Source organism: Scyliorhinus torazame, chromosome X, assembly GCF_047496885.1.
Source record: "Scyliorhinus torazame isolate Kashiwa2021f chromosome X, sScyTor2.1, whole genome shotgun sequence".
Classification (NCBI taxonomy): domain Eukaryota; kingdom Metazoa; phylum Chordata; class Chondrichthyes; order Carcharhiniformes; family Scyliorhinidae; genus Scyliorhinus; species Scyliorhinus torazame.
The window spans coordinates 20,900,752-20,917,758 of record NC_092738.1 but is presented as its reverse complement, the minus strand read 5'-3'; the positions used below and the strand labels follow the sequence as shown (position 1 = coordinate 20,917,758).

Here is a 17,007-nt window from a genome sequence, read left to right as displayed (position 1 = left end):
GTATGGGAGGGGTCTCTGACAATGCTGTGTGTTTCTGAGGCAGCGGGAGGTGCAGACAGAATCAATGGGAGGGTGGCAAGTTTGTGTGATGCGTTGGGCTGAGTTCACCACACTCTGCTGTTTCCTGCGATCTTGGACCGAGCAGTTGCCATACCATGCTGTGATGCAGCCGGATAGGATGCTCTCTATGGCACATAGAGGTTTGTGAGTGTCGATGCAGATATGCCAAATTTCTTTAGCTTCCGTCGGAAGCAGAGACGTTGTTGGGCTTTCTTGACTGTTGCATCAACGTGAGCGAACCAGGACAGACTGTTGGTGATGGTGATCCCCAGGAACTTAAAGCTATCGACCATCTCTTGTATTGACTTGTATTAAGGCTACATTTCATTTTGTAATCCTGGAATGAGGAGCATTGCAATGGTCAGTTGGATTCTCCACTGGAAGGATTCTCCGTTGCGCTCGCAGCGCACCCAAGCCTGCGGGATTCCCGGCGACGTAATGGGAAATCCCATTGGCAGGTGGCGGGAATGGAGAATCGCGTGGGCGGTGAGGGCGCGCCACCCAGAAAAACACAGCTGGCGGACTGGAGAATCGTACCCCATGACTATAATCATGGGAGGGAAGCAGAGAAGTGTTAGTTTAGTACAGAACCTTGTGGATAGCACCCATGCCTTTCCCTCCATCAGCAGTTTACACAAGATTTCTACTTGGGCGGCACAGTAGCAAGCACTGTTGTTTCACAATGCCAGGGTACCAGGTTCGATTCCCAGCTTGGGTCACTGTCTGTGCAGTCTGCACGTTCTCCCCGTCTGTGTGGGTTTCCTCCGGGTGCTCCGGTTTCCTCCCACAAGCCTACTTGTGACGCTGATAAAGATTATTAAATATAATCTTTATTGTCACAAGTAGTACATTAACACTGCAATGAAGTTACTGTGAAAATCCCCTAGTCGCAACATTCCGGCGCCTGTTCGGATCACAGAGGGAGAATTCAGAATGTCCAATTCACCTATAGTAGAACAACTTTCCATCATTGGGATTGTCTCACCTCATGTCTTGTACATTAATTTATAACCATCAAATAACATTATTTATTTGTATTGTGCAAGTACCAGCAATGCAGAGGGCCCAGAACTAGATGGACCTCTATCTCTTTCCCTCTCAGATAACAAAAAAGTGTCTTGGACATAAAAGCTAATGTGCACCACAGGCATATGATAAAAAGGGCATTGAATACTTGCAATAGAGTAGGTTCTGTTAGAGGCTGGGGAATCTTTATGTTCTTTCAATTCAGCTGAGGTTCTCTGACATGGTGTAAACTCTAATTGGAAACTCCACTGTGACAAATATAGCATTTCACTCCGTTTGAGCCCATGTTTAGGCTCCGTTTTAGAAATGCTTTACAACAGTTAAAAGGCTCACATACATTTAGGAGCTGCTCGAGATAGGTCTGAATGTAAATCCTGTCACAACGTTGTTCTGTAGCTGGCTTTGAAGGCAGAGGTTGCTTAAATGGCATGTTGGAGAGCTCCACATAAATCTTTAAATACAGCTCATGGAACTCGGTAATTATGTCTATAATGCTATTCATTTACCCACCCTCTTGGCTGGGAGAATCACTTCATACTGGGATACAACTCCACACGTCTGCTGCAGTAGCTCACCCAAGTGCCAATTTTCCACATTGGTCTTGATGCAAGTGATGACAGGACAATCCAGCTTGGATGTGAGAGGCTGCATCAGTCATACCTCACTTGAATTTCCCTGCAGTAAAGCAGGCCAATTTTCTCACTCTCGAACCAAGGGAGCTTGTTGTCAACGCTGCCAGTGGTTAGTTAGCACTGCTGCTCACAGCACCAGGGACTGGGGTTCGATTGTGACCTTGGGATCCTGGCGCTTGTGTCTCCCCATGCCTGCGTAGGTTTCCTCCGGGTGCTCTGGTTTCTTCCCAGTCCAAAAGATGTGCGGGTAAGGTGGATTGGCCACACTAAATTGCCCCATAGTGTCCAAAAGGTTAGGTTACGGGCATGGATAGGGTGCTCGTTCGGAGGGCTGGTGCACTGTAGGAATCCTATAACTGTAGCACCAGCTAGCCAAGCAAAGACAACAGATCCAACCCAGAGCCATCCTTAGTTTGCATGGTTCAGGACCAATGAGTGATGCATTTACTCAGAGCCATCACAAGACTGCAGCACATTTCTTAAACATCAAAATGATTTGCAGTGGTAATTTTCTATGGATATGTTGTTTTGTTCCAAAAGTGGTGTAAATTGAGTATGTTTGTGGTTATATTAGTGCACCATACCCAATTATTTAATTTGGTTTGTACAATTAATGACATATTTGCCAACAATGTTGGTCTACCTATTTTAAGCATCGCAGATTCATTTACTATGTTGTGCAACGTGCACTGGGGTTAAGAGCAGATAGGCGAGTCATTTTTGGAACATAGCAGGCTAAGGGGAATGTGTCTTAGCACAGAGATTAAAGTCTACTTCACTACATCCTTCCCCCTTCACGGAAACCATGAGAAAGGATCATGAAAGTTATCCCTGTTTTGAGAGATTACTTTCAGGTGCCATTATCTGAATTAGCACACAAAACCATAGCTGCAATCTTCATATTCACCGTTCCTACTTGTTTTGTTCTTCATTAAGTTCATCAACAAAGAACCCTGTTATAACCATTATGAAACACAAGACCTCGTGAACAAAGTTCTTGAATTTCAATATAGGTAAGTGAGGTGGTTCATTTATAACTAATAAGACCACATACTCCTTGGGAACTAAGATCCCAAATGGGCTGGGGAATAGGAATTTAGGGGTGCAGAATCACAAATAAACATAAAAATGCAAACATAGCATTAGAGTTGATTTCCAGGGGAATAGAACTGAAAAGCAAAGAGGTAGTTACAAAACCACACTTACGAGTATTGTGCATGGTTTTGGTCTCAAATTTGGAAAAGGACAGAGGCACTGCAGAAGGTGCAAAGATTCACAAGGATACCAGAACGGAGTGGCCATCAGGAATGGCTGAATAGGTTGGGATTCTTTTCGGTTTAAAAAAAAAAGGCCGAGGGGTGACCTAAACCTCATGGGAGGGGGTTGATATATGCCGCCACTTACATAGGGGTCCAAAGTGAAAGTATACTATTGGGTCACGACATGAAAATAGGTCAAAAAACATTTTTTTTAAAAATGCACTTTCTGCCAAATCGGAAAAGATGCCTGCTACAAGTCACATGACCACAGGCTTGACCTCTATTCTGGAAGCTACCACCAGGAGTTAAAAGAACAGAAGCATTCGTCTGTGGAACCTCATACTTCATTGTATCTTTTAATTCTTCAAAACCTGCTTGATCAATGCCTGTCAAGTAGTCTTAAGCATAGAAAACCAACTGCATCCAACACCATTCAAGATTTTTCATGTTGTCTCCAACCATAAACTCATTGGGACTGAACTCAGGCACAAAGAAAACACCTTCAGGAATTTGACTTCTCAGACTCTGGGAATCACTTGAATATTCATGTGGTTCTTGTACTGTTACTATCCATAGTTGTGATGTGTCGCATGTGTAGCGGAAAGTTGTGGACAGTCCTCCCCTCTGATTTTGAATGTGGAATAAACTAACCTTCTGCGTTAGTCATAACAAGGATTTGTTGTGAGTTAATAGTAAATTGAACCACACAAACTGAGGTTTTGGGAAAACATGCCACAGCATAACTTAAAATACCTTTTGCTCACAGACAGTTGGTGAGAGGAAAGTAGTGTGCCCATCTCTCCTGTCTGTGTCTTATAAGGATTTCAGAAGAAACTTCTTTGAGTAGTGATGAGAATGTGGAATTTGCCACAAGTAGTTGAGACAAACAGCACAGATACCTATCTAGCTTCATCTTATATGCATATGAAGGCTATGAAGGGGTTAACTGAAATATGTAGAAGTTCTTGTGGAACATTAACAGCTTGAGCCATTTGGGCCTGTTTCTTTGCTGCCAGTAACTAAAGGACTCACCCCCTTCTCAACGAATGGATTAGGGCTCAGAACTCCATCAAATAACTATGTACATCTTGGTCCTGAGTGAGCGAGCAGTTATTGGGAAGTTCTATTCATGAATAATACATCGATTACAGTATTAGTCAACAGATCTCCCATCTCTTGACTTTAGATTTTTGGTCTACAAGTGGGAGGGGGTGGCAGGCAAGAAAGTGGAAGTCACAACCAGATCAACCATGATCTTGTTGAATAGTAGAGCATGTTGGAGGGGCTGAATGGCCTAATCCTACTACCATTTCTTATATTATGACTAGAAATCCTAGAGGATTTTACCAGTTGTTGAAAGACTGGGACATCTACAACTTCATTTAAGTATTTGGGACATCTACAACTTCATTTAAGTATTTGGACTCCGTGCAGTGTTTTTTTAAAAATTAAAAAATAATTAGAACACATGGTAAAGTTGAGATACATAGGATTCTATACGAATTATTGTGTATAGACACGTATAGATCTTTAAATTGTATTAAAAGCAGAGACTTTGGTCACAATTTAGGGCATTTGCTTAAGCAAGGTGGCGAGAAACCAGATTGGGCGGAATTATCCGGCCGTTTGTTGGCAGCTGAATTCTCTGGTTCCGCCGACAGTGCACCCCTGCCTGTGGGCGTCCCGGCGGTGTGGAGTGGCTTCAATAGGAAGTCCCATTGATAAGTGGCAGGGGAAGAGAATCCCGCCACCAGCGAACGGCACACCGAATTCTAGGTCCGTGGTAGTGGGGCGGACTCGCAATGGAGAATCCACCCATTAAATGCTAAATGAAGGAAACAGCGATGTTCCAATAATAAGCAAGGTATATTTCCTTCCTGATCATTCTTGGGATGTAGGCATCGCTGGCTAGGCCAGCATTTGCTGCCCACCCCTAATTTCCCATGAGAAGGTGGCAGTGGCCTTCTTGAACCGCTGCAATCCATGTGGTGTAGGTACACCCACAGTGCTGTTAGGAATAGGAGCTCCAAGTCAGGATGGTGGTGTGACTCCGCAGGAATGCACAGAAAACGGTGTTTTAAAAAAAAAAACACACCAGGAAATTGATCACTGCACTTATTTAACTGAAGCTGTTGAAACATCAGAGCATGCATTACACAGTACAGTGAAAATGACATACAATACACTGTGCCATTTAAGATGGTATTCAATTTTAAGTATGCATCAATAAAGCTTCAGCGATCCCGCAACTGACAACCTATCAGGTGTATCCTCCAAATGGTTACAAGCACGTCAGAGACGACAATTCTAACACTCCAACTTCGACAGTATTCTGTGCGCCTCAAGTTGAGAAGCATGAAAAACAAGGCTGCATTATTGACAGCTTGCATCAGTTTTCATTTGGATTTAACGTTTGAGATTTACAAAGTATCCAACAAAGAAGGTTTTCCTGCCGTTCTGCAACAGATCGCTGATGAAGCAAGCACTTTACAGCTTAAAGCCCAATCTTTGGTATCGGCCTTTTATCATGGATACCCCTCAAATGACTAATAGGGATATAAAAAACACAGGTACAGATGTGTTTACAAGTTCTGTAAAAGCTACATTTAGATTACATCATTATCCATAGTTTAGAATCTATTACACTATACATACTTCTACTTTTGGTAGCAATTTTCTATTTGGGATATCTGTATTGAATTGAATTCAGCAACTGCAGAAGTATATTGATGCATATTGCAAGTCATAACCGAGGTAAGCACTTGGCATTAGTCTGTGCCCAATCTAATTTTCCACTTCAAAATGGGTCACAAGTCACAACGTTCACACGCATACACACATCATTAAAATGAAAGCGTATAAATGATAATTGTTTGGTTTTACAATGAAACCCTATTAAATCACTGGAAGGGCCACAATAAGCTCGGATTTGAAGTGTTCCACGCCCTCCCTGTTCCTAAGAGTAGTGTATACAAAATGGTTTAACTCTTCACTTTGAAATGCATTTTATAAAACCAATTTCTTTCACAATTGTGTTGGATCCAGATTGTATGCACCCATTACCAAAACATTCCACTGGCGATTCGAAATGCTGGACAGCTACTGGTGTCAAAGCTGTGGCTTTGCAGCAATGATAAATAGTTTTAAAACAAGATAAAAATGATCAATTGGGTTAAAAGCTGGCAGAGGTCAGACCATGCCTGCAATGAACAGAAACATTCCGTGGCATTTTTGTTTTGTGGCGGCTCTCACTGAAGCATGGAGGGGAGCGAGAGAATTAACGTACAAGTCAGAGGGGAACTGTTAACAGTACAAAATTAACACATACATACAGGATACCCTCGAGTAAATGGAACCTTCAAAACTGGCAAGAAATTGAAGCAAAAACAAAATGCTCAGATCTCTGATACAAGTTCAATTAACGGCCCCACAAAAGGCAGAAAATTATGAAAATCAAAATGCTGATCGACGCCAAGATAGAATCAGTCAGTAGGATATAATCAGATAATTGGCTTAGAGCAATCTTTTCATTTTCCTGCATATATTTCCCATTCTGTAGTAACAGATTCCATAACTTGTGACTTTGTAAAATAATCTTTTACTTTTGGGTTTCTAAAGCGTGCAAAGACTTTCTAAGCCATTTGTTGGTCTAAAGCTTACAAAAGTCAATACTCAACCTTCCAATCATAATGATAAGCCATTGTACTACAAACTGGAATATAGATTATCTACTCAAAAATAGGCTCACATTTTTAAGACGTACCAACACTAATAATAGACAGCCACTACATTTTATTCAAAGGATTAGTCTGGCGACTACACATTATTAATGTCTAATGCAAGGTATAAAACCGCTGTATTAGGATTGCTGCATTATGCAGAGGATAATACTAAAGAAAAACTGCTGTTAACGCCAAGTAGTTGGTTCAATGTGAAGTTCCAAAGAACCCAATTTTGGGACTATTGGGTTAATTTGCGATTATTTCAGTAATGGAGAGGCAAAGAAGTTTCCGGGTCGATTGAAATTGATCGTTTGCTTGCCCTTGCTTCCAAACCTGCAAAATATTAAGAGTGTTAATCGAAGGAAGGGATTTTGTGTAATTGTTTACTGTTCTGTACATCAGATTTCAAGATTCTAGATTTTAATCACAGTGAAAAAGAACTTCAATCCCCCTAAAGGCTAAAGCAGCAAGATAGCTATGGAACTGAACAAACACACATAAAAAGGTACACGTACAACTTCCAATTGGATACAACTGATGTCAACGTCACACATACTCATTTAGACCACATTTTGAAAATGGTTTGGTTATTAAAAAGTGGGTTGGCTGAAAATATTACCTGGGAAATCAGGGACTATAAGGAGAAAAAAAACCATTCCATGCCCTTGACTTTGAGTGATTAAATTACTATAAGTGGTGCACAAACCTGTTGCCCACATGTGGAGTTGTCTGGCCCAGGGTGGAGGTGGCAAACAAGAAATCAAGGATTTGGGGGCCAATTAGCTGGAGAGCAGGCTACCTGTGCATACATCCTTTTTCAGAGTAAGTGGTGGTGGAGAAAGAGGGAAAGACAGGTGATTAAGAGGAGAAATTACTAAAGTCACCCCTCGTCATTCTAGACACCAGAGCCTAACGCTTTGCTGTCTTATTGTGTGACTTGACCAGGTTCTGTCCACTATTTTAATGGAGACATGACCAGTTTATTTTGAACAGATTGTCAATCAGAAAGACCACACATTTTACCCCAGGAAATGGAGCTGTGTAGGACATTAGACAACACATTTGATATAGGAGAGGGTCAAAACACATTTACGCACAAAAAAAAAAGCTTACTTCCAGCTGCGTTGCTTATAGGGAGATGCCAAATCGAAGCCAGAATTTCCAGAGAGTGGCATGCTAACCAGCTAACCATGAGGGGATGACGGCTTTGAAGCAACATTGGGAGAGATGGGGAATCAAGTCAATCCTGGAGATCCAGCATGGAAGGGGTAAATGGGAAGTAACCAAAATATAAAACGGGCACCTGTAACATGGCCATTAAACAGCATCTTCCAACCAGCATTTCTCACACCGGGTTTAAGACTGCAGGAACAGAGAAGTACTTACTTAGGAGTGGTCTTGGTCAGACTGGATTTGACTCGTGCCGATAAGGAGCTGGATGAGGGGGTCTTACCAATTATTTGATGTTCCGGAGTAGTAAGTGGCCCAAGCATGCTCACTAAGGAAGAAAATTCTGAATTAGAGGAGAGCAAATTAAATCCAAAAATGTAATTTACAACCAGACACGTTTAGGAGCTTAGGTTTCGATTTTCATGGGAGAACAGTTATCTGTTCTTACATGGGAGGTGCTCAGGGTAGCCTTTTATGTCCTGGAGCAGCTCCATTTGAAGGTAGATCTGTACTTTGGACCAGGTTTACCCAGGAAACCTGCAGTGCCTCCATACACAGCAGTGCCCAACTGATTAACATTTTCCTGGCTTGGGTGCTCCTGGACCAATACCCAGACTAACTATACCATACCCGAATCCAGGCAAAAGACAGCCTGCATACAGAGTAATATAGCTTCTCCAGGATAAGTGGTCCCTGCCATCATGTGCAACATTTTGGAGGAGGACCAGATGCTAACGGAGACCTGGAAAGTTGAGTTTTCATCGAATGAAAGAAAATTTGGAACTGCTGGACTGTATCGAGGCATCAAAACACAGATGAATACATTCTCCACAAAGTGTTCCTTCTCCAGCAATGAAAGGAGAGGAGTGTAACCACAGTTACTTTGAGGAGACACCTACACAGGAGTGGGAATATCACATTTTTAATAAACCAACGATCCATTAATTTTATTACCATCGACACATTTTGCAGCAGTACATTAAAATACCTGCCAACTTATGTGAATGCATTTGTTGTAATGATTCCATTAGTTCACTTACTAGTGAACTTTTGACTTTGGAATTACCTTGCGATGAAATGGGACAGAATATTTAAATAGGAGTCTGCAGACAGCAACAAAAATTCAAAACCAAGGCTTGTTCTCGATGAGCGTGTTGAAAAGCCTGCACGTTACTTGTAATATTAGTGTGGCACAGCTGCTCAATATCCAAACCTACTCGCCTCAAATCACACTAATCATACAGAGCTAACTGAAAACAGTACATTTTTTAAAAAGCTGCCACTTAGTCAGAGGCTGTGATTTAACTAAGAGATCCGTCCACCACTGATCAACCTCGTAAAGCTTTATTCATCGTTTGGATGCCACCGCAACTGTTGATCTACGGTTATATAACAAAGGACCGTTAAAAGTTAACAAAATACGGGTGGTGCAGTGGTGCCGAGGTCCCAGGTTCGATCCCGGCTCTGGGTCACTATCCGTGTGGAGTTTGCACATTCTCCCAGTCTGCATGGGTCTCACCCCCCACAGCCCAAAGATGTGCAGGGTAGGTGGATTGGCCACACTAAATTGCCCCTTGGAAAAATAATTGGGTACTCTAAATTTATAAAAAATAAGTTAACAAAATGGATACATGGCATACGGTTATACAACAATGTATACTCAAATGTACAGCTTCAAACAAGTCAGAATGCCATTTTATACATCACTGGTGTTACCTTTCACTTCAGGAGTGCTGTAAGCATTCGAATTTTCAATGATATGATTAGGGTGGACATTCTCCTGTTCCACCATTGTAAACTGGCTCCAGTATTCCACTGGCAAAGACAGTAAACGTTCAACCACCTACCAGAAAAAGAGAAGCTTTTAGATGGGTTCAATGCACAGCAAAGGCTACTTACTAAATGTAGCCTGGGTGACCACGTTGCGGAACATCTCGCAAGCATGACCCCAACCTTCCTGTCGCTTGCCATTTCAATCCGCATCTTGCTCTCGTTCCCACGTCTGTCCTCGGCCTGCTGCGATGCTCCAGTGAAGCAAACCGGAAGAGCAGCACCTCATTTTCCGATTAGGCACATTGCAGCCCTCATCATAGAGCTGAACAACTATAGACTGTGACCTTTTATTTTAAACCCCTTTTAAAAAAAAAAAACCATCCCAAACATTTTTTGTCCCAATGCAAAAACCCTCCCCCACTGGGCCATCTGTCACTTCTTACGTTTTGCTACATCTTTGTTGCGACCTCTCCTCACTCCCCCCCTCGCTTACAGGGCAGCACAGTAGCATTGTGGTTAGCACAATTGCTTCACAGCTCCAGGGTCCCAGGTTCGATTCCCGGCTTGGGTCACTGTCTGTGCGGAGTCTGCACGTTCTCCCAGTGTGTGCGTGGGTTTCCTCCGGGTGCTCCGGTTTCCTCCCACAGTCCAAAGATGTGCAGGTTAGGTGGATTGGCCGTGCTAAATTGTCCTTGGTGCCCAAAATTGCCCTTAGTGTTGGGCGGGGTTACTGGGTTATGGGGATAGGGTGGAGGTGTTGACCTTGGGTAGGGTGCTCTTTGCAAGAGCTGGTGCAGACTCGATGGGCCGAATGGCCTCCTTCTGCACTGTAAATTCTATAACCAGGTATATAATCCAACACATTTCTCCCTTTCTGTTGCTCTGTAGTTATACGGACTCTAAATGCTCTGTCTTTTCTCCCTGTAGATGCTGCCAGACCTGAATGTTTCCAGCATTCTGTTTTTCCTTCAGATTCCAGCATCTACACTATTTTGCTTATTAAAGACTGCTTGCTGCCATTTTACCTGCAAACCTCTGCAGTCACGGATAACAGCATCATAAAACTACACCCAGGGCAGAGGTTTTACTTGTGAGATTCATGTTTTGCCCAAAGCAAAAAGAGAACATTCACAATAAAGAGACTGCTATCGTGACTGCTTCTTGTGGCACGATAAACATACTGCCAACATCAGAAGGGCTTCCGACAGGGGCACCAGAAATCCTCTTAGTTACGTGCTTTCAGGGAGAACTACACAACTTCACCCTGATGCACACTGCACCATTGACAGTGCAGATTTCAGTGTACGTCAGATGCCTTGACCAAGAGACGCTCTGCTCGTCACATGGGAGCACAAAGTTTAATCTCACTTCAGTGTAATATTGCTGTTGTCAAAAGGCGAGGCACTGGGGCTGGTTTAGCACACTGTGCTAAATCGCTGGCCTTTAAAAGCAGACCAAGGCAGGCCAGCAGCACGGTTCGATTCCCGTACCAGCCTCCCCGAACAGGCGCCGGAATGTGGCGACTAGGGGCTTTTCACAGTAACTTCATTGAAGCCTACTCGTGACAATAAGCGATTTTCATTTCACTTCATTTCACACGACAACAGCCCAGTTACATACCTTTGGCTGCCGTTTGGTTTCCTGCAGCATTACCATGGGGGCTGGATCAGGTGTGGAATAACCCACAATTGTAGGGCCAAAAACCTTGCCAAGGTTAGTTATGTCCATTTTGCAGTTTGGGCTAATAGCAACTCTAAGAGAGGGAGGAAAAACACGAGCTCAGATCGTTGTATGAAACAAAGCCAACTTTTTGGTTTACTTGACCAAGACGATGAAACAGGTAAAATGTCAAATCAAAATTTTATGGCAATGCAACAGTGCAGAACCATATAGGCAGCTAACTGGTGCAGTGGCCACATTAAACACGAATGAAGCAATAAAATCCAACTTACAGGGGCTGGTTTAGCACAGCGAGCTAAATCGCTGGCTTGTATTGCAGAACAAGGCCAGCAGCACGGGTTCAATTCCCGTACTGGCCTCCCTGAACAGGCGCCGGAATGTGGCGACTAGGGGCTTTTCACAGTAACTTCATTGAAGCCTACTTGTGACAATAAGTGATAATTATTATTATATTAAATGGTTGCAGTTAAAATGACCCAAGGAGCACAAACTGTTGTTTTAATGTTTAGGTAAATGAAACGACTTATGCACCACACAAAATTGTAAACTTAAAAGCTTGATACTGTCCAATTAATCGCTTCAAGTGAAAGGTTGCAGACAGGGCTTAGCCAGCCCTCCTTGAAGAAATCCAAAGCAACTCTTAAAACAGCCAACAAGGGGCTCCAGAGCCTAGAGATGACACTGCCCCACCCCAAAGTCCACAAAAGGAAGAAAGCAGAAGCCCGTGACACTACACTCCCTGCCAAGCAGAGAGCACCATGTCTGTACAACCAGTGCAGTGGCTACTGACGCTATTCCCTCTAATCCAGGGTTTTTCAGACCCAGGGTGGGTCGCGGGGTGATCACGTCATTCCCAATCGTGGCAAAAAGTACCTAATGTCTGCAACTGGCTTTTAAGAACAGCAGCTGCGGGCAGTCCCCGATTGGCTGTGGTGTTTGAGGGGGCGGGATAAGGCTGGGTGGTGCGCTGGTCGCAGCGTTGGGGGTGGGGGGGGTGGGAGAGAAAAGAGAGAACAGGGGCTGATGAACGGCCAATGTTAATGGTGGCAGCCTCAGCTTGGAGCTCCACTCTGGTGCTCGTCTTCTGCGCGCTGCTCATCTCGTCCCCCGCCACTGATCGACATATACCTGTGATCAAGCTGCTGAACGGACTGCACAATGTCCGCTTGCACTCCCACAACGTGAAGTACGGGTCAGGAAGTTGGCAAGTCATGTTGCAGCTGTACAGAACCTTAGTTAGGCCACACTTGGAGTATAGTGTTCAATTCTGGTCGCCACACTACCAGAAGGATGTGGAGGCTTTCGAGAGATTTACCAGGATGTTGCCTGGTATGGAGGGCATTAGCTATGAGGAGCGGTTGAATAAACTCGGTTTGTTCTCACTGGAACGACGGAGGTTGAGGGGCGACCTGATAGAGGTCTACAAAATTATGAGGGGCATAGACAGAGTGGATAGTCAGAGGCTTTTCCCCGGGGTAGAGGGGTCAATTACTAGGGGGCATAGGCTTAAGGCGCGAGGGGCAAGGTTTAGAGTAGATGTACGAGGCAAGTTTTTTACGCAGAGGGTAGTGGGTGCCTGGAACTCGCTACCGGAGGAGGTGGTGGAAGCAGGGACGATAGTGACATTTAAGGGGCAGCTTGACAAATCCATGAATAGGATGGGAATAGAGGGATATGGACCCAGGAAGTGAAGAAGATTGTAGTGTAGTCGGGCAGCATGGTCGGCACGGGCTTGGGAGGGCCGAAGGGCCTGTTCCTGTGCTTCACTTTTCTTTGTTCTTTGAAGTGGTCAGCAGCCTGTGACTGGGCTGGATGCATCTTGACAATAGTAACAGCTGCTGGGCAGTGAGGGGAAAGCCAGGCCAGATTTGTCAGCGAGGAATAGGATCAAATGAGACCAGTCGGGGCAGCACGGTGGTGCAGTGGTGGTGCTGATGATGCACCTTAGCCCTGGTAGTGCCCACTAGGCATGGGAGGCCTGAAGCCTATCAGTGGACACGCAAGCTCACTCTCCAAGGATACCCAGCTGCGAATGTACCCGTGGTAGAAGGGCAGACAGTTGGCTCGGATGACCCCCTCAACTGGTCCCCTATTTATACTTTTTTAATAAAACAATAATAAATAATCAAAAATGGTCGCCCCTGTCAGAAAAAGATATCAAAATGTCAAAGGAAACTTACAAAATCAAACCAAAGCGTCAATACCGGGGGTGTGACGATACACCCCAGCTCCCCCCCCCCCCCGGAGTCGAGATGTGAAAGGTCCCCTATTTATATGTGCTCACAACACTTAATTCAACAATGCCCTTCACCTGCACATCTTAACAATATAACGAACAGGGGCAGCACGGTGGCGCAGTGGTTAGCACTGCTGTCTCACAGCACCGAGGTCCCAGGTTCGATCCCGGCCCTGGGTCACTGTACGTGTGGAGTTTGCTCATTCGCCCCATGTCTGCGTGGGTTTCGCCCCCACAACCCAAAGATGTGCAGCGTAGGTGGATTGGCCACGCTAAATTGCCCCTTAATTGGAAAAATTGAATTAGGTACTCTAAATTTATTGGTTTTTAAAATGAGGTCAGTCAACGTGGCTGACACATGTCAAGACTGGAAGAAACCTACACAGTAATCACTTTGTGTCACCACTCGCTGGAAACCAGGAAGTCAGAGCTTTTGGTGAGAATGGAGAAGGGGATGACTTGGATGTTTGGATAGCGCAAAGCAGTGGAACCAGTAAGAAATATTGTGACAGTGTGTGTGCTTGACAAGTTACCGCATCTCGTCTAAAGTCATAGATTGTAAAGTAAAACAAGATTGTACTTTTTTCTATACTTGTTAAAATTTATAAAGAAATGGGAATATACTTAAAACAACGTTCATGTGTAAATGTAAGGATGCGCACATTCAACTGAAATTGTTTTAATTTTCAGGAGTAAAAAGTCATAAACTTGGAAAAATCAGCTATTGGAAATAAAGTTTCAAAGTAAAAAAAAAAAGAATGCCGGCCGCGACCGGCCTTTAAATAGGAACAATGGGAGTCTTTCCGCCAGAGAGAAGGCCACGCGACCAGCCCGTACACTGATGCCACGCCCCCCCCGTTGGGTGCTAAATCATGGAGGAGAGATTCCTCCATTTTCTAGCTGCCAGCAAGCAACAGGACTGTGTGCAGAACTGAAGATGGGTCATTTAGTAATAATGAAGAAAGGGCCAGAGACACAAACAGGCTGGGATCTCACAACTGAATCTGCTGGAGGGAGCTTCTCAGGAGAGACGACGACGGGACAAAACAGTGCTGGTGTGAGCTGCATCCAGAGCTCCAGGGCCTCTGGTGAACAACCCATGAAGAACAAAGCAACATAACGTTGATTTCTTGAGGTGTGGCTTTAATTGTGCCAATGCAAATCAAGATGCAAAGCCCATGTGTGTCATATGCAGGGAAGTACTGGCAAATGAAAGTTTAAAACCTTCAAAACTTCAAAGGCATTTGACGACTAAGCATGGCGAGTTTGAGGACACACCTCTTGATTTTATTCAAAGGGTGCAGCAAGAACTTAAAGCATCAGCTGAAGTCCTTAGCAGAAATGTAACATTGAATAACAAAGCAAGTGAGATTGTCAGGACCAAGCAGGCTCACCTGCCGCATTAAAGGTAGGCTGGCGCGGGCTGCGAATATCGGTCGATTAGTAAAAGTGGGTCCTGGGGAGAAAAAAGTTTGAAAAACACTGCTCTTCCACTTTAGTTTCAATGCTGCATTTATTCCATGCCTATATAGAGCGGTCAAAAAAGAAGATAGGGCAAGACAGAAGGAAACATAAAAAGGGCAAAATGAGAATTGGCTACTTTTAAATAACACAGGGGTCAGAATCTTGATTGCGTACAACCCACTCACTGCAGCAAATGCTGCAAACAATTGGACGCCGATGATGAAGTCATGCTCTGAATGGCAAAAAGATCCTGAATCCAAACATACCTCTGCAGGTGATTCATCAGAAATGCCAAAGTATCTCTGTTGGGCTGTGGCAGCTCACCGATAGCCTGGTACATTGCTGCAATACTGTTATCATCATCAGGGATTTCTACAGAAATGAAACACAACATTGGTAAAACAAACAGTGCAACATCCCTGCCCTTAGGTAAAGATCAGTTAGAAATGTTGAACTCTGCTCAACAAATTAAGTGAATTGCATTTACATTTCCACATAGGAAAACAAACCCAGTTTCAATATATGTTGGAGAATTTCATTCTGCCTCACCTTCAATAGACTGAAACACAATGACATACCACAATAACAGCCACATAATACCATTACCCATTTGGTTAAAGCCATCAGTTTTACACAAGTCCAATAGCCTATACTCCACTCATACACGGCCTGACCTGCAAATGGTCAGAATTTGTTTTAAAAACATGCAGGGGAAAGCAAGTGGCTCCAGCGTAAAAAGCAATCTCTTGCTGGTACTTTCCATTTAGCACATCGGGACTCAAGTGGCTTTACTGCTTTGCAATGCAGTATTGCATATTTAATGCTAAATTAGGAAGGTGTTAAAATTGCACCAATTAAACTAATTACATAGCTTGGGTACCCGTCTGTGCTGTCTCCCAGTGTCTGCGTGGGTTTCCTCCGGGTGCTCTGGTTTCCTCCCACAGTCCAAAGATGTGCGGGTTAGGTAGATTGGTCACGCTAAATTGCTCCGTAGTGTCCAAAGGTTAGGTGGGGTTGCTGGGTTACGGGGATAGGGTGGAAGTGTGGGCTTTTCAGGGGCCGGTGTAGACTCGATGGGCCGAATGACCGCCTTCAGCACTGCAAATTCTATGATACTATGAATTTGTTTCCCCCCCGCTCCCCCCACTGGAACTGTATTTTGCATTCATTTTCTCATCAGATTTCCCCCTCTGCAATGGGACACGATTGCACAGGGGTGAGTGCTGACCACTGATGTCTCACCAATAGGATGCTCGCCGTATATGCCTGTTTTACAGCAAGTGTCAGTCAGTTGTCTGACCACAAGAAGCATCACAGCCAGTCCCAGCTACATTACAGATTTTGCTAACATCGGGGGCAGCACGGTGGCGCAGTGAGTAGCACTACTGCCTCACGGCGCTGAGGTCCCAGGTTTGATCCCAGCTCTGGGTCACTGTCCGTATGGAGTTTGCACGTTCTCCCAGTGTTTGTGTGGGTTTCGCCCCCACAACCCAAAGATGTGCAGGTTAGGTGGATTGGCCACGCTAATTTGACACTTAATTGGAAAAAAATGAATTGGGTACACTAAATTTATTTTAAAAAAAAAAGATTTTGCTAACATCCACACACAGGCACATGTCCGGGGGGGGGGGGGGGGGGGGGGGGGGGGGTGGTTTGACAGGACAGTGTTCAGGCGCAATTATCTCCGCACTAATCCAGAAGACACAGAGTCTAATTTCAGTGACTTTAATCATCCTGGGCTAGATGGGCTTCAAACCTGGAATCTCCCCGGCCATAGAAGTTTCATTTCTTTGAATTTACAGATTAGTTTACCTCAAAGGTAAAAAAGAACATGAAATATTTAAAGAATCAATAGTGTTTTAAACCTCAAGCTTCGAGTCCCCCAAACCAGGAATAACAGTTCACAAAGGCAGCACTGACTGGAATCCTACACATCCACAAAACACACACATTCCAGTTGGATTGTCTGTACTGAGATTTAGCTG

At 44.2% G+C, this 17,007-nt stretch overlaps 1 protein-coding gene across 1 annotated transcript in view; it reads right to left on the bottom strand.

Moving 5' to 3' along the window:
* Positions 1-5,079: 5,079 nt before the first annotated feature.
* Positions 5,080-17,007, bottom strand: part of LOC140405357 (rac GTPase-activating protein 1-like) — a 37,103-nt gene continuing 25,175 nt past the window's right edge. Inside the window, exons 13-17 of the mRNA XM_072493668.1 lie at positions 15,289-15,394; positions 11,263-11,395; positions 9,586-9,712; positions 8,086-8,197; positions 5,080-7,032 (exon numbers count right to left, since the gene is read on the bottom strand). Of these exons, the coding sequence (XP_072349769.1) occupies positions 6,957-7,032; positions 8,086-8,197; positions 9,586-9,712; positions 11,263-11,395; positions 15,289-15,394 (554 nt within the window). The 3' untranslated portion in view covers positions 5,080-6,956. The remainder of the gene's footprint in view (positions 7,033-8,085; positions 8,198-9,585; positions 9,713-11,262; positions 11,396-15,288; positions 15,395-17,007) is intronic.